At 45.3% G+C, this 23,305-nt stretch overlaps 1 protein-coding gene across 3 annotated transcripts in view; it reads left to right on the forward strand.

Moving 5' to 3' along the window:
- The window catches only part of EIF4E2 (eukaryotic translation initiation factor 4E family member 2), a 31,808-nt gene extending 9,674 nt beyond the window's left edge, over positions 1-22,134 (forward strand). Inside the window, exons 3-8 of one of the 3 annotated variants that reach the window (XM_069574716.1) lie at positions 751-885; positions 5,239-5,343; positions 6,896-7,048; positions 7,150-7,286; positions 14,273-14,351; positions 19,572-22,134. In XM_069574716.1, coding sequence (XP_069430817.1) covers positions 751-885; positions 5,239-5,343; positions 6,896-7,048; positions 7,150-7,286; positions 14,273-14,318 — 576 coding nt within the window. In that variant the 3' untranslated portion in view covers positions 14,319-14,351; positions 19,572-22,134. Of the gene's footprint in view, positions 1-750; positions 886-5,238; positions 5,344-6,895; positions 7,049-7,149; positions 7,287-9,010; positions 9,277-14,272; positions 14,352-19,571 lie in introns of those variants that run through there. The other 2 variants (XM_069574715.1, XM_069574718.1) reach the window with 2 other exon arrangements.
- The last annotated feature ends 1,171 nt before the right edge of the window (positions 22,135-23,305 follow it).

Genomic DNA, 23,305 nt, shown 5'->3' on the forward strand with positions numbered 1-23,305 from the left:
AAGCTGCTGCTTGGTATTTCAAATCCTGCCCATCACTTAGAATGTTCAGCTCTTTAGTCGGTAATAATTCAGACTGAAAGTGACTTGGAAGAGAGGAATTTTAGAGAATGAGAAAGAGATCTCGGTTTCTTTCTTGAAATATTAAAACAATCATTAATTCATTTATCACACAATAGTTAGTACATTCCAAATGCAGGCATTTTACATGCTAAGACGACACAGATGCGTGAGTGTGAATCAAGACCCTTACATTTAACAGTAGCAGTAATCCTAGGAGCTGTCATTTGAGTACTTCCTATGTGTCAGGCATGGTGCTAAGCACTTCACATCTGTTAATTTGATCCTCTCAGCAGCCCCATGAGGGTGGTCATTATTGTTTTCCCTATTTTACAGATAAGGAACTGAGGCACAAACTGGTTAAGCAACTTGCCCAGTGTCCTGAGTCAGTAAGTGATAGGGTGTTATAGAGGAGGCAGTGTTTGGCCTGGGAATATGCTGAGATGAGGTAGAAGCATAATACTCATGGTAGGAGGCAGAAAGTTATGAAAGCATTAAGAACAGAGAAAGTGTTACAGGAACTCAGAGTTAACCACTAATTTACCATGTAAGCGGAATCTTGAGCCGATTGCAGGTAATTGAGGATGTATCCTTTTTAATGGAGGTGGTAAGGGGTGACACTGGGAAATGTTTTCTCAGTCTCAGAGCATGTGGAAAATGCCCAGATATTAACACACCTCCTTTGATTCACAGGCTGTTGTCCCTGGGCCGGCCGAGCACCCCCTGCAGTATAACTACACTTTCTGGTACTCCAGGAGAACCCCCGGCCGTCCCACCAGCTCGCAGAGCTATGAACAGAATATCAAGCAGATTGGCACCTTCGCCTCTGTGAGTACTTGGTGGTTTAATGTAGTAGCTTTGCCAGTACATTCTTGCCTGTATTTACATTGTTGTGTTTATCTACCCTCCTGGTAACCTACATAGGATTCTGGTTTCCTTAGTTGATTAACCTGAATCTATAAAGCTAAATTGGCTCATTCTTCTATTTCTCATTATATATCCATAGGCAACATATGTCAGAATCAATAAGTGCATAAACTGTGGAATTGATCAGATGGGGACAATACAGAAACACTGGTTTGTTTAGGTATTTATGGAGTCCTTTCTGTGTGCAAAATATCATGGGAGATACAAAATTTTATAGTACGTCATGTCCTCATGAAACTTGTCAATAAAATTGAGAACAAAATTTAAAAGTTTTTGTTTTAATAACCTCACATCGGGCTTTGGATATGTCCATGATTACGCATAATCTGGCGTCTCTCTTCTGTGTTCAGAAGGGAAAGGAGGTCTCTGTTTTTTGTGGGCACTGTCAGTACAGTGAGCCCACACACTGTCTCATCTTCCTCACAGAAAACTAGAGTTGTAAACCGTGAGAGGCTTGTCTGCGACTAAACCCAATCTTATTTGGTGAAGATTGTTATGTGTTTCGTACAATTGATCTGTGGGCAGAGTCAAATGCAGGATTCGTTATTTTCTTGAAGTTGTTAAGGTATTCGTTCTGTTTAAAATGCAGACACTGGAAAAGGAAGCTATAATAGACAGTAAACTTTAAATTAGTAAAGAGGAAGGACACACAGTGATAGTCACTCTGTATGGTTTCCTTTGATCGTTACGATAGCCCTGTGAGGCCAGTGATGTTATCCATATTTTACAAATGAGAAAAATGAGACTTGGGTTAAGTATCTGCTCTGAAGTCTCAAGTCAGTTATAATTAACTTGATTAAGTGGAGGAACCAGTATTGAGACTCAGTTGGGTAGGCTGTAAAAACCACCTTCCAAAGCCTACGTTCTTTCAGTCTTTGTATACCAAAATGCATGCCAGGATGCTCCAGTTTTTCAAAGTGTTTGTTTACCAGACAGGCTGTATTTATTTATCTGTTTATTCATCAGATATGCATATATAATGATAATCACATCATCTGACTATGTTGAGTTGATATTTCAGCCACAAGCAAAGATCTTGTATTAGTTGGCCTGTGCTCTCTTATTACTGTTAAATTTAGACTTTTTTGAATTATTAAAAGTAACTGTGCACTGGTACATATTTGGTTCAAGAAAAGTTTGTTGAATGAATTTGGGGCATAATAGGGTTCTAAAATGACTAAAAAACCTTGCCCTTAGGGAAATAAGACATGCCCAGGAATTTCTAATATAGGGAGGCAGTTTAGGAGGTGCATAAATAGCTAGAGTGCTCTTGCAGTTCAGAGTAAAGGGATTCATTTCAGCCTGGAGAAGCCTCTTTTGAAGGGAGATAGGTTTAAGATTGAATTCAGAAAATTTGAACAAGTGATAAGATGAAGGAATTCTTGGAAGAGAGAACAATAGAATTAAAAAAACTATCCATGTCATCCTAACATTCCTGAATCCATTAAAATTTTGATAGCTTGCTAGACATTTCAGGTAAAATGACAGCCATTATGTTATGAACAACTGATTAAGCACTTAGGATCAGAGAAGAAACTGAACTCTGGGGAGTCAGTTTTCATTCAGGATTTTGTTCAGTTATTTTAGCATAGTTGTAACTATTTCTAGCGTTTTTCTTTCCCGCTTAAAGAAAGCATGTGTGAATGTTCCCAGCTTGTACAAGGAGAGCTTTTGTTTTCTTTGGACATATGTGCTAAGTTGAACAGTTTTATCATCAACATCATCTTGGGTTAATGCTGCTTTATACTCACCAATGCATGTAAGTCAAGGCATTGGGAAGTGTCCCACAATATTCCTCACAGAAAAGTAATTACATTTTGAAACTAATGATGCCAAAGTAGTATTTCCCACTAGTCCTCGATCCTAGTATTTGACAGCAAATGGCAACCCACTCCAGTACTCTTGCCTGGAGAAGCCCACGGAGGGAGGAGCCGGTAGGCTACTAGTCCATGGGGTCGCAAAGAGTCGGACATGACTGAGCGACTTCACTTTCACTTTCACTTCAGAAGTTCTTGAGGTGACTAAGAAAACTATATCTTGAAATGAAAAAAGCGTTGGACATTCTGCTGCTTGACTGTGAGCTGGGGCAAGTTCTGAAACCGTTTTCTCAATTATAAAGCAAAGAAAGTAGTTGAGATGATTTCTAAAGTCTTTTCTGCATTCCATGTTCTGAATCTAAACATTTATTTTTTGGTTCCAGTTGAAAGTTTTAAAAATGAAAGTTGCCTTAAGAGAATGAAAAAAAAAGGTTTAATACTATTTCTCAACCTGCCTATTATTTCATCTCTGTTGTGATTTGGGTTTAGAATTCTGGCTATAAGATTGTAGAGAATGGCTCTCAGATTGGTGGAGACCAAACTGTTAATAAAGCAGTGCCCCACTGGAGGATTGGGGGTGATTGGTATGCTCTGTCCCCACCACTTCTGTCAAGTCCTTATTCACAATGAGCCACAGTTTCTAGAAGGTGAGCTTCATTTCTTTGCACTGTGTTGAATTGAAGTGAAGTGAAGTCGCTCAGTCATGTCCAACTGTTTGCAACCCCATGAGCTGTAGATTACCAGGCTCCTCTGTCCATGGGATTTTCCAGGGGATCTTCCCAACCCAGGGATTGAACCTGGGTCCCCCGCATTGTAGACAGACACTTCACCGTCTGAGCCACCAGAGAGGTCCTCCTTTGCACTGTGTTAGAGTGGGGAAAAGATTATTGCTCGTTGTATGCATAGTACCATTCACTGACCCAGATCCCTGGGTACCATTAAGCATGGCACTGGCTGAGGTGAAATGCTGAGGTGAAGTCCTGCAGATGGCTTCGTTCCTAATTTCCTTGTAACGTGAGATGTTGCCCATGTTTCTGTGCTCTAGAGGATTGAGAGGCACCGCCACTTCACACAGTCTGGGGTTTCTCCTCAGTTGCTATCCAGATCTGGGGGTGTGACCTGAATCTGTCTGCATGGTACCTGTTTTTACCTGCACATTATGGAATCTTGCTTCATGTTTATTTAGAGCCTCTTCAGCAGTTTCTTGGCAAATACCAGCTGTTTGCTTCAGACTGTTTCACATTTTTTCTTTACTTGTAAAGTGTGCACTTGACTTTCCGGTACTTTGTAGGTGTTCTCTGTGAATTGCAGAGGAATAGGAAAGTAATCAAGGGCTTCCCAATCGGGAAGCGCCACTAGGCGCTAGTGGTAAAGAACCCGCCTGCCAATGCAGGAGATGTCAGAGATGTGAATTTGATGCCTGGGGTGGGAAGATTGCCTAGAGGAAGGCATGGCAATCACGCTAGTATTCTTGTCCTGGACAATCCCATGGACAGAAGAACCTGGTGGGCTATAGTCTATAACATCCCAGAGAATTGACCAGAGAATTAACTTCAGTGAGTTAGCATGAATGCATGCTTAAAATACAGGGAAGTAATTTCTTCTTATCAAATCACTAGTGAGAAAAACAAATAGTGCGATAAATATAAATAAGCATACATTTTATAGAGAATATGTATGATTTTCTAACAGGACTGTGAAGGAGGAGCAAAGAGAAATTTTATAGCTAAGAAGAGAGACTTAAACCCTGAGTGAGGAAGCCTGCTTGGTTTTTGGACCATCTGGGCCTTAGCAAGGGCACCATGGTATGGAGTAACCCTGCGGTTGATTCTGTCACTTAATGCTCAGTAACTGTTTCTATAGAAATAAAATGTACTTCAGTGTAGCTAATGCTGTATTTTGACAGTAAACCTCTGATCAAGAAGTGCCCAAACTTGCAGTTATAAATAAGTCATGGGCATGTACTGTAGAGCACAATGACTAGTTAATTCACAATGTTAATAATACGGTTTGTTTTTTTTTTTAAGTGATTTGGTTCAAGCTGAGGTTGTGTGGCCCTGAATATACCTCAAACCTAAGTGGTTTTTATCGTGTAAAACAAAGTCCTCCTATAGCATGTGGTGATTCTCCTGCGGCTTCCACAGGAGGATGCGTATTGACATTTTACCAACTAAGGCTCCTGGCTGAGGCTGGCATTTCTCACCTAAAGAGTTTATTCTTGTGTTGACAGTATGACACTATTCTTTTATCAAAATAGATAGTCTTCTTCCCTTCAGCATGTTGTTCTTCCCCCACAATCCCCAGAATGAACATCTGTCCTCCAAAAAGTAAAGCCTCTAGCAGAGTGTCTTCCGTGGTTATGCACTTCTCTTAAATCTCCCATTCGCTCAAAGAAAAAGAAAGTGCCTCTCTTGACTCTGCTGTGCTCTCTCTGCAGGTGGAGCAGTTCTGGAGGTTTTACAGCCACATGGTGCGTCCCGGGGACCTGACAGGCCACAGCGACTTCCATCTCTTCAAAGAAGGAATTAAACCCATGTGGGAGGTGAGAACTGAGAGCCTTAGACTGTTTTTCTGAGGAAGTTTTCTGTTTTTTGGGGTTTTTTGTTTGGTTTGGGGGTTAGTGCCAGGTGTTGGCTAAAGTCTTCTTTGAAAGCTGCGTAGCAGTTTGGTATATCTTTGGAAATGGGAACTCTAGGAAAAAGCCCCGATTACATTGTTTGTGTGGATGGTTTTCAAAGACTGTTTTCTCACTAACATGGTGCTATAGCAACATTGAAGGATTTTTTTTTTTTGGATTATTCTTCCCATAGACTGGTTTTGTGTGTGTGTAATATATTACCGTAGGATACATATGGTTAATGTGTGTAAAAATAAGCTTAGGGGCAGTCACCAGAGACCCAGAGCTGAGCTCTGTGATCTCTTTGCTGTAGTCCGTCTTCTCTATTCTGATGCCAGAGCATTCTTCCAGAAGACAGACATGATCACAAACACACGTGCGGTGCTGTGCTTAGTCATTAGTCACTCCATCCTGTCTGACTCTTTGCGACCCCATGGACTGTAGCCCACCGGGATCCTCTGTCCACAGGGATTCTCCAGGCAAGAATACTGGAGTGGGTAGCCATTCCTTCCTTCAGGGGATCTTCTTGACCCAGGGATCGAACCCAGGTCTCTTGCATTGCAGGCTGATTCTTTACCATCTAAGTCACCAGGGAACCCCCGCCCCTGCCACACACAAACACACCTTAATGAAAAATCTTATGCAGTTTTCTGTTGCACACATGATCTTACACCTAATGACCTTTCAGCACTTGTCACCTGTCCTCTCCAGATCCGCCCTTCGGTGTAGCTAGATCTTCCTCTTTGGGTCTCTGCCTCACAGTCAGTGTTTGCACATAGCCGTGTCCTTCCCAGTGCCCACAGAGCCCTTCACCTGGCTAGCTCCTGTGTCCCTTACAACCCAGCTGAAATGTTTTCCTTTTTCTGGTTGTTTCTGACTGTCTTGTTCTTCATAAACTTCTGTATGTATCTCTGTTACAGGAGTACTTGTCAGACTATACTACTGTAATTAGTTTTCTTGTCTGTCTGCTTCACTAGACTGGATCTGAGTAGAGATTGTGACTTCATGTCTGTATTTGGGGACATGGTGACACTTGATAAACTTTTAGCAAATGAAGTAAGGAATGATCTGTGTTTGAAATCTGACATTATTTCGTTTTAATGTAGTTTTCAAAAAAGAGGGTTGGTTGGTTGGTTGGTTTTGGCCACACTGTGTGGCTTGCGGGATCTTCGTTCCCCGACCAGGGATTGAACCCAGACCCTGGCACTGAAAGTGCTGAGCCTTAACCACTAGACCGCCAGGGAGTTCCCAAAAGAGGATTAGTTTAAAGGGTCTGTTTGGCTGTTTTTCTTTAATGGCTGGTTGCAAGGATCCCCATCTTGTGTTTCTTTTTTCTTGTTTCTTCTGCCTGTAGTCCTATCACATTTTCCTATAGAGTTGAATAGTTGGAAAACAGCAAGACTTCTCAGTGATCGTGGATCCTTGGCCCTAATGCTACGAGACCATATGTTAACTTTTAATACGTTTTTTTTTACAGGATGATGCAAATAAAAATGGCGGAAAGTGGATAATCCGACTGCGGAAGGGCTTGGCCTCCCGCTGCTGGGAGAATCTCATCTTGGCTATGCTGGGGGAGCAGTTCATGGTTGGGGAGGAGATCTGCGGGGCTGTGGTCTCTGTCCGCTTCCAGGTAAGCCGCCTCGCGGGCAGGGCTGCGTTCACGCGTGCTACCTCTGCTCTTCTCACTGCCTCACTTTCCTTTGATGAATGCTTCTGTCGTCCCTCCTGTAGGAGGACATTATTTCCATATGGAATAAGACTGCCAGCGATCAAGCCACCACGGCCCGCATACGGGATACGCTTCGGCGAGTGCTTAACCTACCTCCCAACACCATTATGGAATACAAAACCCACACCGACAGCATCAAGTATGTGTTGTGGGGGATTGAGGGGCGGGTGTGGGGTGTGTCCCTGAGTTCAGCAAAAGTAGGTCCTTAGTCGGGTCCAGAGGAATACGGTCTTCCAGGAGGCTGACTTAAAGAGAAGGGACAGACCAGTCTTCCCCCAGTGCTTCTGTCCACTCATAGCAGTTCTTGCTGGTGCGGTTCTCTGCCTGCCTGCACGCTGGGTGCTCTGGATGAGAGATCCCTTGTGCAGAGTCCTAGCTGAACCACCTGGGCTTGCTGTATTCACACAGGCTGTCTTGTCTTTCGTTCACTAACCACTGTCTTAAAATGAAAGACAAAGTAATCTTTTTCTTGCAGTTTCTAAAATAATTTCACTGAACAGTGAGGCCCTCCTCCCTGTCTGTCCCTCACTCCACTTTTGCATGTCTTTTTAACTTGTTAGCTTCAGTCTGCTCTCTTTGTCCTGGGAAACTGACTTCTTTACAGGAATGATGACTCCATTTCCTTGTGTGCAGAGCTGAAGTCAAAGTGGAAGCAGAACAGTGTGTGTGTGAGAGTAGACTCTAAGGGGAGCAGGATGCCAGAGGGGAAGTTAGCTCAGCAGTCTACCTGAGACTCAGGGGAGTGGAGCTGGACGTCCACAAGTGAGAATCACTGGCCAGGGTTGCTCCTTCAGTGACTGAAGATCATAAATAAACGCAGGGTGTCATAGACATGTTGTGAGGAGTGGCTATTAAGAGTTTTCTCACATGTGAAGGGAGAGCAAGCCAGCTAGGAGTCAGGACCTATAGGTGTAGTTCTATCCTCTGACTCAGATACTAGTGCGTGCCTTTGAAGTACCTGCCACTCCGCTTCACCTATCCCATCGGAAAAGTGGGGGGTAAGAGTGCTTTACTGAGCAGGGTTGTTTGTGAGGCTTATTCAGTGTTTGTAATTAAAGGTCCTCAGATGGAGAATGCTCTCACAGGGTCAAGGATTATTGCTCTCATCATCATTAGTAATAACATCATCACGCTATTATTAAACGCATTATAGTAATGAGCCCAATGATGGCGCTCAGCAGGCAGATCGTTTGGGAATCTTTTCCCATGCATTTACAGATCATGTTGTGGGTGGAACTGGCTCATACCAGCTAAGCTCCAGTTTTTAACTGGGAATGCTGCCATAGGAGGTGGTCTGTCTGAAATGGCTGGGTGTGGCTCATCACAGTCACCAGCAGTTATTAGCCATTACGACCCTGAGGACTTGCCTTGACAGCCCTGGGTCAGCACTGTTTTTCTCTTGGCAGATTTTTCTTATTCTTTGTTCTGAAATACAAGTAGTTTCTGCCCTCCAGCCAGACTCAGTCTAGGCTGGAGAGATCCACACCTGCTTTTCCTAGGACTCTTGTGTTTAGTATTCCCAAATGCCCCCCATTCCCCTACCCCACCCCAAAGCAACCTTTTCACCCGGATAGGAAAGGGAAAGAGATATTTTTCAACTCCCACCTCTCCACTGTTCTCCCTTTCAAATACCCCAAAGCAGCTCTTCCTGACTTCTGTAGCCATGTATACAGGTCCATAGAGTCTAGGCTAGCCTTGGGGCTTGGTGCCTTAGTCTGCTGCTTGCTGCTTTATCAGAGGTCTGCCTAGTCCTCCAGCCCTGCAGCCACAGGGGCCAGAAACCCCTCCTTGACACCTAGATGCCACTTTCCCCTCGCGGCTCCCTCTCTCTCCCAACATGCCAACCTTTTGCACTTCCACTAGAATGCCAGGCAGGCTGGGCACCCAAAGGCTCCTTTTTCAAAACCTCTGGAAGCCGCGGTTGAATGTGCCATGACCCTCTCCCTCTCTGGATGGCACCGTCATTGAAGCCGGCGTCATCGGAGTCTCTTGTTCTGTTGGTGTGCTACCTGGAAGATCCTTCCGTCCCGGACAAGAGGAACTGGAAGAGCATTTTCTGTTTTAAGAACAGGCTGACACGCAGCAGCTACAACAACAGCTGAGATCACTTAATAAATGGTGCTAAACTAGCTTGTCTCATGCTCTTGCTCTTTACGGTGCATCAGAGAAGTGGCCTTTCAGACTGACTGTCACCATAGTAAGGAATGGCACAGACTGCTCCGTGGAGGGCCGTCCGGGGAATGCAGCCTCATTTCCATAAGCCCATGGTATCACATCACACGGTATTTTGTTCCATCTCCACTGAGGTCCGACACTGAGGTGACATCTCTCAGAAAGAGACCCCGGTTTTTTTGGTATTTAAGTTTCCACCAGTCATGCGGAGGACAGGAACAAAGTGATTTCTGATTTAGAATTCGGCTCAAAAGTCCATCAGGTTGGAAAGGGGGATCCTTGACCTTCGCTTGGCTGACTTCATTTGTCTTACTTCAAAGACATCTCTTGCTTGGAGGTAAAGCCTTGCTTCCATCTGTTTGCTGCTGTGTGTGTAGAGCTTCCTTGCTTTGTGTAAGTGGGCTTTCCTCACTGGCCAAAGCCTCCCAACCGCAAGCTCTCTGCCAGCCTTTCCCCTTCTGCTCTCCCCTTGGAGCCAGCTCATCTTCCTCTCTGAGCTCACCCTGCAGACACTTTGCAAAGTTCTAGCCCTTCCCTTTCCCCAGTCTCTGGGGTTGTCGTGCATCAGGACCTGGGGGTGGGGACGTGTCTTTGTCCTGTGTGACTTTGCCCCTTAGGACATCTGACCACAGCATGGCCCAGCCCCTCACGTGTTTTTGAGGCTCGGCATGTGTGTGCTGCAACTTGGCCTTCAGGCCCCTAACCTGCATGGAGAAATCTAGCAAAGCTTAATGTGAATTTAGGTTTTCTTTAGAGCTTCCACCCAAACCATAAATAAACCACATATGCCCACACTAGGCCAGGTGGCCTGATAGCATCTGTGAAGGTGGCTGTGGGCATAGCGTGGAGTTCTCCAAAGTGGCTGTGCTGCTCCAGTTTGGCAGCGACACCCTGAGCTGTGCCATCCTGACTGCCCATCTGTCTCCATGAGGCCTGGGATCCCACAGACCACACATCAGGACTAGCACACAGGCTGAGCATCCTGGAGGTGGCTCTGTCATTGCTGCTTTTTGTGATCACTTACCCCAGATTACTTAAAGTTCCTGAAAGATGGAGATGGTTGATGTGTGGAAATACATATTTTCTATGTTTTCAGTGTTTGTCAAAGAATGACGTTCTATGGCCCTTTCCCTCTTGCCTTCCGCTGTGATGTCCACATGTATTGATCTTAATTTCAGCTAATATAGCTGGTCCAGAGGTTGAGCCTGATGCCACCTACCAGTGTAAGAGTTGATTGGAAAGCATCGAACTGACCTTGACCCCTCTGAGCCTTGCCACACCTGAATGGAAGCCAGGACTGTTCTGCTTTGTCCTTCCCCTGTGGCTGTCCCACAGGCGTGGCTGTGTTTGAGCCAAGGAACAGCAACTGCTTGGACTTGAGAATTGAAGGGATGTGAGGAGGAAAGAGCCAACTCTTACTCTCTCCCACGTACTCTGGAGATGAGGGGTCCTGGAAATGGTGAGGAGAGTGTTCTAGGGGTACTCAGCTATCTCAGGCAGGTGTCCCTCCCCCTTGCTGTGTTGCCGTCCAGTCTCCAAAGTCCTATTTCAAGTGTCTCGTTCCCCAGCCTGCCTTCATCACACTGCTTGTTGCCTGTTCCTGCTGCACTCCTTGCTAGCACCCCTTGCTGAGCTAAGAGGTGACCGCTGCCACTGCGCAAGGGGCATGGTGAGCCGCTTTGCTGCAGAGGGAACACTGCTTGCTGCCTCACACCCTTGTTTACTGCTAACAGTCAGTCCCTTAAGGGTGCACAGGCCCACTGAGAAGTGGGAAAATGGTTAAATCAAGTCTTAGGTGTGTGGCTGAGGTTTCAGAGATTTGGGTCCTTGCAGGTGGACAGCCTCATAACACAGCCAGACTTGCACCCCAGAATCATGGGACCACCAGGAGAAGAGTTGGGTCACAGGGCCGTATAAAACAGGAGTGTCTTTTGTGAGGAAATTCCTCTTTGGAATAGTCTGTTGAGTCCTTTTGTGCCTCTGGCCTGGGATGGGAGGGGGAAGACAGGGCCTGTTGCACTCGGTGGCCACAGTGTTGGGAAGACTGACCAGGCCCCTCTGCACAGACAGCTGAGGGTAGGTGACTTGTCTTTATTCATTTATTTTAGAGGAGAAATGGGTCAAATCATGGGGACTCCACCACATCTAGATTTCATTGTATTTAAATATTGAACTTGGTAGGCAGGGACCAACCATCCCTTCTCTAGCCACAGCTAAATCACAGCTGGGGGCGCTGCGTCACCCAGCATCATTGCTGGCCAGGCTTTGCTTTTGGGAAATGTCCCTCTACACTGATGTGCAAGGTAAAGCCCAGACCTGCAGGAGACCCAACTCATTTGTGAGTGTGAGAGCCAGCTGAGGGCAAGGCTGTGAAGTGAGGCTGGGCCAGAGTGGGGGCAAATGCAGAGTTAAGGGATGAGATTTCTGCCCTTAGAATTTGCTCTCTGGTAAGCCAGCTGGTAAAAAGTGATCTTGAAAGGACTCCTTGTTACCCTGTCATTTGAATCTGTTTAGAATTCCCTATAGGTTGTATTAGGATAATAGGGGGAGAAAAATGTTTTTAGGAAACTCAGTTTACATGACAGATATAACATTTAACTTGTTCTATGTTTACCTTTCAAAGAAACAAGTTTTAAAATTACATATATGCCTGGGATGCCAGGTGAAAAATAGCCAGAACATTCGCACCTAGTTTTAGGCAGTTGGTTTACTTAGTCAAGCATTGAGAACCAGTGATTGTACCAATGACTGTGAGCAGTGATTTTATCTCCACTGAATCCACCTGAGGAAATTTCTTTGCCCAGATTCTTCATGTTGAAGTTTTCCATGTAAAGAATATACTGCTGAAGAAAATAGGAGGGCAGTTTAATGCTAAACTGGATTAGAGGGGAACTCTGAAATCCCTATTTCTGTAAGTTCTTAACATAGAGAACTTCCGTTTGGACTAGTGTAGGCCTTTCTGGAAACTAAAGGATAAATGAGGTGAACCTTCAACACAGCCATGTAGTTTCTTGTTGACACCTGACTTGCTTAAATATAACTTAAACCTCACTCTTAGAGTGAGAAGGGGGTTTCCTGGGTCATTGCCTGGGTGTCAGATTTTGCTTTCTTTTTATCTTCATTTGGAGTGAAGAGTGAAATGACCTCCTGCCATCACTGATAGACTCTCAAAGTTCATCGTGTTACCATCTCTCCAGAAAGAGCTGTGAAACGTGTCTTTCCGTGGAAATTGAGTTTGTGAATTGACAAGACGCATGCTTACTGGATGTTCTAAACGTTTTTCTTCCATTCAGTGAACATACATGTATCCGGATTTTGACAATATTCTGAAGAAACAATTAACTGTGGATCAGTCTCTTGTTCTGAGAGCTACATCATTAACTTATAAGTGTTGCTCTTCAAAAGGGAAATAACTAATGAAACTAATGATTGCATGGAAGAATGAATTTACTGGGCCAGGTCTTTGTTTCATCCCTTCCTATTTGAAAAAAGAAGAAAAGCTATCAGTAGGAGACCTAGTGATGAAGTGCAGTTTAGTGGCCATAATATTAAACCTGTAGTGAGCAAATTGGAGAAGGCGATGGCATCCCACTCCAGTACTCTTGCTTGGAAAATCCCATGGACGGAAAAGCCTGGTAGGCTACAGTCCATGGGGTCGCGAAGAGTCAGACACGACTGAGCGACCTCACTTTTCACTTTTCATTTTCATGCATTGGAGAAGGAAATGGCAACCCACTCCAGTATTCTTGCCTGGAGAATCCCAGGGACAGGGGACCCTGGTGGGCTGTCGTCTATGGGGTCACACAGAGTCAGACACGACTGAAGCGACTTAGCAGTAGCAGCAGCAATGAGCAAATAATTGAGCATATTAAACCCTATATGTTGTTACCATGAATATTTCACCCCTTTAAGCCGCAAATGGAATAATTGATGGTAAGGAAGGGATTTAGATTCAAAGGCACCAAATTACCCATTTTATGTATAATTCCCAGGGAAGTTTCCTGACACTTTGTCCCTAAGTGGCTGAAAAATGGCTCAGGCAAAAAGGAAGGACGTCAGCTCCTCTCAGAGAACTTGAGGTGGGTCAGGGCTTCGGAGGCAGGAGGGAGCCTCTTTCTCCTGGTGTCTGGCCTGCAGCCACCAAGGCTTGTTCTCTGTGGAACGTCATCCAAAAGACTCTGCCCTTCAGTCACATTCCTTATCCCTTCCTAGCTCCAGTTTCTTAATTTAGGTAATAAGCATTAAAGTTGCGCTGAGCATCGGTCCTGGGGAGTTTCAAAGGAGTTTGGTCCTTGGACATGCTATGGCACATAAAATTTTTTAAGATAATCGTTACTTGGGTATTACCAGTAAACGCATGGAACCTGACATGAATTTGGGGTCTGAGTTGAAAAGGGTTAGAAGGTTTGAAGTATGGAAGCAGATGAAGCAGTCTTATTTCCTCACTGCATCTTTGTATCAGCATCTTAATGCTGTTGGGTACCTGCCTTTACCCTCAGGGTGAGGCCTGATGGAGAAAAATCACTTCTGCCTCCTCTCCTCACATCCCCAAGACAGAAAGCGCTGCTGCCCCTCACCTCGGTGAATTGGAAGTGTCCCGCATGGTGGGTGAACTTAATCTGACCTCCGTGGCCTCCCCAGTAGACTTGTGGAAGGAGTGGCTGGAAGGACGTGAAAGTCCGCTCGGGGGCAGTGAGGGCCAGACGGGCAGTAGCACGAGCCAGAAGTGCCAGGTGCCCCCGAAAGGTGCCAGGTGCCCCTGAAAGGTGCCAGCCCCCCTGCTTAACGGGAAAGTCTGGGCGGGGACCCTCGCTCCTGTGCTTCCAGGTTTCAGCGGGCCCCACCTGACCTTGAGGATATCTGAATTGGGGTGTGGGGTTATCTTGTCTGCTCTCTTTGTTAAAAGCCTCTGATCTGAATGTGCTGTTGTGTTTTTTGTCTCTGGTTTGCCAGGGCCTGGGAGGAGTTTCATGGCCTGGTGAACAGCAGCGGCCGCTGATCGGACGCTCCCCCTCTGTCTGTCACACTCAGGGTAGGGCCTCGTCTATCTTACTCCGTAACCCTGTGATGTCCCTCCCAGTCGTAGGACCCTCCTCCCAAGGGCTTGCCCTCCCCCATCTGCCCCCAGGCTTATCTCTGCCAACACTGAGCCTGTGCCAGGCACCCACCGTCTTGGAGGGAAACACTGAGTCCAGAGCTGCTGACTTATCATCCTCCCTGGGTCATGTGTCTCCCAGTGAACCCCTGGGCAGGTTGATGAGCCTCACTGCACCTCTGCTTTCTGATCTGGGAAATGAGGTTTCACAGACTAACATCTCTGGTCTCTTTGGATCCTGACATTTCATGACTATAAATGGGCCAGAGGTGTTTTTTTTGTTTGTTTGTTTTGTTTTTTTAAATTCCCAGACATGGCCATGTTTAAGCTATCTGGCAGTGTCCTGTGACTAACAGGGCAGTTCCTCTGGCCCCTGTATGACTTTGATGAGAGGTGTGTCTCGTTTGCTGGTGGTATTTGTCAGTTGTGAGGAAACAGTGATGGAACCTCCAAGTTTCAAAGGCTAAAGTGAATGGTGGGGGATGGGGGAGATTTCAGGCCTGTGTAGGAAGCATGGTTCCAGGTTATATTATGGTGAGACCAACACGTGTTTGCTGGCAGAGAGGGGCCCTGGGATAGCAAAGGCTGGGTCAGCGAACCATTCATTTTAAGAATATTTATATTTCAGTTAAGGGAGTTCCAAGTCCATGTCTGTCTCTTTAGCAGAAGGGATTGGATGAATTCTGGATGAGAGGAATGGCTACAGGGACAGGGTCTGCATGTGCCTGGCCCAAAAGCACATCCCTGGACGTTAACTATCCCCGCCCCAGCCCCCTGACCCCATCCCTAAGAAATGGAGAATTTCTAAAATTGGAAGAGAACATGCCCGCTGTAGTAGTTGTTTCAGAACTCTGCTTCAGAACAGGAAGCAAGGGAGACTTTTTCAAGGAAAGGAGACCTGCCCTCTTCCCTAGATGAGCCAAAGAGAGTATGACCCTGTGAGGGTCAGAGCGAGTGGCTGGGGTCTGAGGAACAGACAGTCCTGGAATTCCTGTACACTCATGCCACTCATATCTTTTTTTCAAATAGTTTAATTCATTCATCACAAATTCAGTTTTTAGATGATAATGCTAGGTTTTCAGAATTGAAATTCAAAGGGATTCTCTGTAAAGTATACTCAATATAGAATTCTAAGATGGTGGCTAGTATATCAAAGAGGGATGAAAACATGTATTAGTTTTAATACCAACATGTTGACTTGTAGGCTGGAAAATAGCAGACATTCAAAATACATCCGTAAGTTAAATTTCCAGAGTCCTGGTGTGATACAGGACTTGTTTTAACAGCATTACCATATATAAAATTCCTTTCTTTCCTGCTTTGAAGATCCCTAAAATTGGGATTCTTACACTGAATGTGATAAGAAAGGTTTTTGTCATAGTTTAATGGCAGTGTTTACCTCTCAAAGTACATAGAATGATGGTACCTTTAAAATTCAACAGCATCTTAGGTTCCATGGGAGCATGGGAGGGGGCTTTAAAATGAAGTTGAAAGAGGCAGAAGAAAACTTAAAATTTTTCCCTCTCCCTAGAGCTGGCACTAGATTCCCCAGGAAAAATACCTTTGAATTTTTTTTGAACAGTCATATTTGCATAATTGCCATTTTGTAGGCTCTTTGTTCTTTTTGTTGTCCCACCCCACCCCCATATCATTTTTATGGGGCAGACTTGGAGGGTGCATTCCTTCAATGGGTTAAGTATTCTTCTTGAAGCACAGACTTGGGAGAATGAGAGGAGTATTCGAGTCCAAACAAAAAAACCCAGCTCACTTCCTTGTCACAACAGACTTGAGAAGGAATTTTTTATTTCATGTTTTTTGATTTTACCTTAAAAGTGTTTAACTGGGTGTTCCAAGAAGGTGCACATACCAGCTGCTATTTCAGAGGCCCCCTAAGACTGTAGCCTTCTTGTCTTCCCTCCCTTTTCTCCAACCAAGTAAAAGGAATAAACTGCTAGTTAAATAATTCTTGAACCACAAATACTTCTCAATTTATCTGCTGTTTTGTGCCATTCCATGTAGCTGCTGATATTTTAGGACTGTGTCATGCGACCTCTATTAGTGTGACAAATAAGCATGGCACTGTTAACCATAGCTTCAGCAGAAGTCCTGGTTAGCTGCTGGGGGATAGGGGCGGAGATTCTGGGGCCCTGTATGTCTAGACTGGCATGTGCAGAGCAGTGGTCTCTACTGATGGGGATTGAAGTTGATGTGGTCACTTGGCAGAGATGAGAGATTGAAATTTATCCGAGTGAACCTAGGTGGTTTGCCATTTGATTTACTATGCAGGGAGGGAGCGAGGAGGAAGCCAGAGCTGGCCTGGGCTGGGCAGGTGAATAGCCAGAGAATGTTTCCCTGAAGACCATGATGTAAAAAGTGTTATCATTTCCTTCTGAACACTCTTTTATATTATTGAAAACCATTGAAAAAACAAAACCAATAAACCTTCCCAATAGTCTGCCCACCACAAGGTGCCTGTAGGGTCTAACTTTCCAGTGCTCAGTCTTAATTGTCTAAATTTTAATTTGCTTTTAAAAGAACAGAAACCCATCTTTAGGGGGAAAACAGTTGCTTGTGGCCTCTGCCACTTCCTGTCTACCTTCTCCCTTCCTGTCTTCTCATCTCTCTGTGCACTGCAGCCTGGAGTGAGGGACAGCTGAGGGTTAGTTCCCAGCTGCTTTGAGGTGAACACATTCCTCAGACTAAATTTGGCACTAGGCTGTTCTCAACCTACTCTTTTTTTTTTTAAACAAAGGCTGGACCTGAGGGGCCCACTGCCACCAGCCTGCTTCAGCCTGTCATCAGGAGCCTATTGCCCACCCTCATTCCTCAGTATTTTTCTTTTATATCAAATTCTGGAGGAAAAACAGCTTGATTCTCTTAGCTCTGTTACTCTGTTCCTCCTCATTTCTCTTTTGCAAATAAACTTTAAAATGCTTCTGAGTTCTTAGAATTTCTGTGAAGAGATTTATGACAGTAGAATTAAGTATTACCTCTTTCTGAATGGGAACGTGTTGTAGAGCTTAGTTTACCTGCCCCCCGAGAGAATTTGTTTCAGGCCCAGCTCCAGCACAGCACAGGAGTTCTCCTAGAAGATAAGATGCCCTGTTCACGGGGATGATTAATCCTGAGAATGCTCTTCTTTACATCACTAAAGAGCTGTGAAAGGACTGAGTCCAGATATTTGCCTGCCATCTCTCCCACTTCAAGACAGATCCTTCTCCCATAGTCAGAAGATTCTCTGATTCTGCCTTCCCGAAGTTCTGCCTTTCTGGTCTCCCTGTTGATTGACTTGTGATCCAGTTAATCTGTGGGGCTCTTCCCCACCCAGGGATCAAACCTGGGTCTTCTGCATTGCAGGAGGATTCTTTACCATCTGAGCCACCAGGTGGCCCATGGGATCGAGATGGCATCAAAGGGGAAGAAGGAAGCCAAACAAATCCTTCCTTCCCAACCACTTCTTTGTTTTTAGAGGTGTTCTCCATCATACAGCCCTCAGTATTGCAGCACGGTGTTCCTGGGGGCACTCAACTAGCACACCTCAGTGACTCCTGCTTTTCTGTCTTACTATCAGATGCCTCCTTCTTCTGGCTATTTGCGGCACCTCAGGGGGATCTGTCCTATTAGACGTTCCTTTAAAAAGATGATCATTCCACTAAGTTCTCTTTGTGTTCAGTCAACTCCTTAGATAGGGATCACTCAAATTCTAGTAGCATTGATCATGGAATTGCATGGTCATGCATGTCAGTTACAAAATTGCCAGTGGGCTTTTGAGATAATATCAGTTTCTTCCCAGCCAGAGTTCACCCATGCCAGCTCCGGTTTCCCTCTCGGCGTTCTTATCTGCAGTTACTTGTCTGTGTGGTGAGGGCTGTAAGTTACTGTCAGCCTGCCACCATCACAGGGGAGACTTGGTTAGCCATTGGCAGGAAGACACTGCTGTTTGGCTGGGCTGAGCATATGTTTTCATCAGTATTAACTCTTTCCAGTCCAGTTGCCAGATATCCAGACAATTGTAGCAATTCTCCAACAGGTCAGTGAAAACCAAAGCTTCTAGAATGTGCCATTAAAATTAAATGGAGGAAAAAAATTAAATAAATAAAAATTAAATTAAATTAAATGGAGGAAATTATTCCAAAATCAGATTAATGAGAATTTATGTCTCAAAAGTTCACACAAACTTAAGTCTGAAGCCTGGGGCCAGAGCAGTAGGTGCAGTGACTTTTAAAGCCCCCTTTAGCCCTGAGATTTTGGGATTAAAATGGCTAAGGTGTTGGATTTCTAGGCTGAAACAGGAGAGGTTACTAGTGGGCAGCCAAACCTGTCTGCATCCCCTAGAAGGCAACTAAGAAGATATCTTGTTATCTGTTACATGCACATGTGCACACACGTGCACACATGGATGTACATGCCAAGTTTTTAAAGTGAAGGGTGTCCAGATTTCACCTCCTGGAATGTCCTTTTGTAAGCAGCTGTCAGTTTTGAACCAAGGGATTTTTGGTTGGTTGGTTTTTTTTTTTTAGTATATAATACAAATTGATGATTCAGTTTTTTAAAACATTTTTTGTGTGCATGTGTGTGTAAGAAAACAGAACAAGAGGTTTGCCTTCCACTCTTTCTCCATCGGCCCCGTTTCCAGAGTCCCCTTCCTCTGCCAGCACAAGCCCCAGTTAGCCACTGTTACTGGTTCCCATGGAGCCTTACAGCGTTTCAGTATGTATGGCTTAACTTGAGGCAAATAAAAACCTTATTTCCTCCACCCCTACTTACACAGACAGCCGCGTGTCATGTGCACATGCTGTTCTGCACCTTACCCTATTGGTCTCTCTGGGAGAAAGGCTTCTTTTCAGAAGTCTCAGTAGAGAGCTTCTTTCTCCCTTTTTAAAAGCTGCACAGTATCATTAATATTTAGTCTAGTCCCTTGCTCACATGCATTTGGGTTGTTTCTGACCTCTAGCTATTAAAGCCAGTTGAGCCCAAGCGTTTGAAGGGACTTGTGGGGCAGATGGCCATGCTGGCATTAGATGAGCAAGGAAGGAAGATCCCAGGGTGTCAGGTGGGCCCCAGAGCTGCCGAGCTCAGTTTCCCCCTGTGTGTGTGTGTTGCCTGGAGATGACACTGTGTATTGAATGCTCTCTTTTCTCCCATTTTTTCTTTCAGGGACAATTCAAGCTTTCGAAATACAAAAATCACCTTGTGAGAGTACACAAGCTGGCAATAATCCTTTCCTGTGTGTGTGTGTTTGTCCGAAGCGGATGGGAGGCCTCCGGCTGGCCCCTCCGTCTGCTCACCGAAGGGACGTCCCCGAGCCGCGTGCTCCCCTTTTGCACTCATTCCTGGAGGACAGATTCCGCTAGACACCCTCCAGCGTCGCTGACTTTATAAAGCGGAAAAAACGGAACACGTGACTTTGTAATAGACAGACTTTTTTTTTTTAACGGGGTTCTGTGGGGGGGGAGTTCAGCCTTTTGTCTTGCTGTGTGCTGTCCAGGTGCCTCCCGGGCACTCTGTCGTGCTCGCCTCTGCTGTACGAAGGGGGTCGTGACCACGTGTACAAGCCAGAGCTGTCGACTGAGAGTGAGCAGTATTATGAATGTCTGTGCATCCAGGAAAAGCGTTTTGTTGGAGAGTCCCAGAATAGCTATAAACGCTCTCTTCTAGATCTGCCACTAAATTATTGGGACATTTTGTTTATTTCACACCCCTTGTCCCCCAAGGCCACCCTTTCGGAAGGTGTGTTACTGATTCTGTAGTCTCCTCCCTTATGCCCTCCAGTCTTCCCTCCTGTGGGACTCTTTCCTTTTAGGCACTGCTGCACTTAGAATTGTAACCAGTGGGCCACACAGGTCTCACTTAGGCGGCTTAGAAGGTATGATTGTAAATTAAACTGCACCAAACTGCAGTTTGATGAGGAGCGAGGTTGTACTAGAGGTTCCAAGGGCAGGATTTGGAGCTGAGGGCAGTTTCTGACCCAGGTTCCCAAACGGGCAGGACCTGTCATGTCCAGCCTATTGCTGTGTGTTTTTGCATTCCCCTCGTGGAGGAAGGGAAGCAGAAGTTGGCTGCTGCCAGGTGTTAACATGGTCAGTTCTGTGATCTCAAAACTGGGACATCTGGAGAAAAGGTGACCGTGATAGACGGCTTTCTTTGCATGGTTCTGCCTGTCTGCAGTGGTAGAGAAATCTGCTGTCAGTCCTCATCACCTGGTAAATGTGTTAGCTGGTGTGTGCTCATCCAGGAAGCCCAACATAAACCTTGTGGGCTGTTGCAGGCAGGCTCTAAGAATGACCAGGCACATGCCAGAGAAGCCGGGTGATCTGACTTCAGAAGGACTGAAGTCAGAGAGGTCAGAGAACACCTAGGGTTGGAACTAAGTACCAAGGACCAGTCCTCAGCAGCCTCCGAGGAGCGCCATCTTACTTGGCTCTTGTGAGCACAGATTGCAGTACCTTAAATTAAGGCCTCCCCTAAAACCTATCCTTGCAGGCCGGGGTCCTTGGCCACCTGGTCTCAGAGAAATCATAGAGTAACAGGCATTTCCTTCTGGTATTTATATTAACTCTTCCTACTTTCCAGCTCCTGAACACTCTCATTACCACTGTCTTGGGGTGCTTATTCCTAAAAGAACAGAGGCGTATGGGGCCAAAAGGGAGGTGCTTCCATTGCAGGTGAAGTTAGATCAGAGAAGGTCTAGCAGCAATTTAAACTCCAGGAGTATGAAGAATAAACTCTAGTGCCCAGACAGCTGTGAACGGCTCAGACAAATACAGGAGCAATGTTGGCCCAAGCAGGGGACAAACGCTGCCTCCTGAGTTTAGACCCCAGGGAGGTCTTCACTTTTGCCTAAACTCAGATTTGCCATGAAAATCCCAAAGAGAGCGGACGTTTGGATTTGCCCTCTGGGCATCCACCTGACTGACTGTTAGCATGTGTGTGTGGGTGCATATGTTTGTTACATGTTCACAAGTGAAGGTTTTGTCAGATTGAGTGCTTAGTTGTCCATATTTGTTTTTTTTTTGGGGGGGGCGGGGGGGTCTCGTTTTAATTTCTTAGTCTCTTGTGTTTTCTAGAGCTGCTGATGTCACTCCCTGTCCCCTGCCTTCCTCTTTGTCTTTGCAGTATTTGAAAGTTATTTTTTCCCTGTCAAAAATATGCTAGCTAGAACAAGAGTTATTTCTGCTAGGCAGTGTCTTACCCTAGAATTTTCCAGATCTTCTGCCTAACAGCTTTAAATCAGAGATTTAAAGAGTCAGAGATTTAAAGAGTCAGTTCTCCAAACCACCTGTTTTTCACACTAGCTTGCGAGGTCTTTTCAATTCCTAACAACTGAGACAGGACACGGTTGCAGTTATGGTACCACCATTTCCAGAGAAAAAGGAAGAAAGGTGCACCAGGCATCTGCCAACCTAGCAGACGTGTTGGGTGGCTGCTGGAGGGGGGGCATCCAGTGTGCCCAGGTGGGCTGTTCCCAGGACCCCCAGAAACTGGCCCCACGCCTTGCCAGTGCTCTTCTCTTACCCTCCTGTTCATGTGTGTGTGTGTTTGCCCTGTGACATTGGCAGTGACAATTTTCCACCCGGAGAGATACTTGTGGTCCACGATGCTCCTAGAATGAATTTCCAAGTGTTTTCCAGTGGAGGAGCAGAGGCTGTGACAAGAGTGATTTAGTGTTGCACTTTCAGAGCAATTGTCTACTGCAGTAATAAATGGAAAATATCAGCAAGAACCTGGTTGTGGACTCTTTAATAGAATGGAAAGTGGGGATACTAGTAGTGTTTTACTTCTTGCTTCTGCCATTCAGCACATGAGTCTTTGTGCTAAGTGCATTGCAGAACAAAATATGTGGAAGAGTCCAGACACTGCCAGTTATCATTTACGTGAATGTAATATCAGAAAGTTGTTCTCTAATTGATATTAATCATTGCCAAAACTTAATTTACATTTTTAATACCAAAATATAGTTGTTAATTTTAATTCTGAATTTGGAATGAGGTGTGTTGGAACTCAAAGATTTAGATTCAGAAGTAAGAAACCACCCTGGGTCTTAGCCTGGAATGTTTTATTTAGCCCAAAGGTGGGCATGTAGCGCATTCCAGTGGCCATTGCTCATGTGAAATACCAGGGGACAATGAAACTTAATGCAGAGCCTTACAAAAGATTTAAAACAGTGTAGTTTTGAGACTGCATTTCAATATAAATTTCCTTTCTGTCTATTAGTCATGATCCAAGTAGAAACCAGGCAAGTTATTTTAACAATATGATCGAATTGTTGACTCAGCCACTAAAAAGGCCTAAAGGTGACAAAACTAAGGAGGCGCCTCGGGGTGGATGCCGCTCACCTGGTGCTGGTGTCTGAGGGTGGAACGAAACTGGCTTGAGCTTGTTCAGCTTCAGGAACACATTGCTACCGCTGAGATGAGGCCAGAGCTCATCCCTTCTCCTCCAGCACTCAAGTGCACCCTGCTGGAGAAATCCAATGGTCCGCCAGCTGCCAAAGTAGAAGTCTCTGCTCGAGGAACTAAGATCCCACAAGCTGCAAGGTGGTGCCAAAAGAATAAGGAGGAGAAGAAAAGACTCCCTTCTGATGAGGGAATGTGTGGAAAATAAAAAATAGTAACTGTTAGTGGAGAAACCTGACAGAGAGCCTCTTTGCCAAGTGATCCAGGTTCATGGCACCACTGGGTGATGTTGATGCCATGTGTGCTGATAAGTGTCGAGGACACTTCATCTCTGATGTCTTTCCCCCCAAATTCTTAACCTGTCTACTCATGAGAAAACATCAGACAAATCCACACTGAGAGACAGTCTACAAAATACCAACATACTTGACCAGTGCTATTCCCAAGGGTCAGCATCATGAAAGAAAAGGAAAGATCCAGAAACTATCAGATTGA

The sequence above is a fragment of the Ovis canadensis genome, chromosome 2 (genome assembly GCF_042477335.2).
Source record: "Ovis canadensis isolate MfBH-ARS-UI-01 breed Bighorn chromosome 2, ARS-UI_OviCan_v2, whole genome shotgun sequence".
Lineage (NCBI taxonomy): Eukaryota > Metazoa > Chordata > Mammalia > Artiodactyla > Bovidae > Ovis > Ovis canadensis.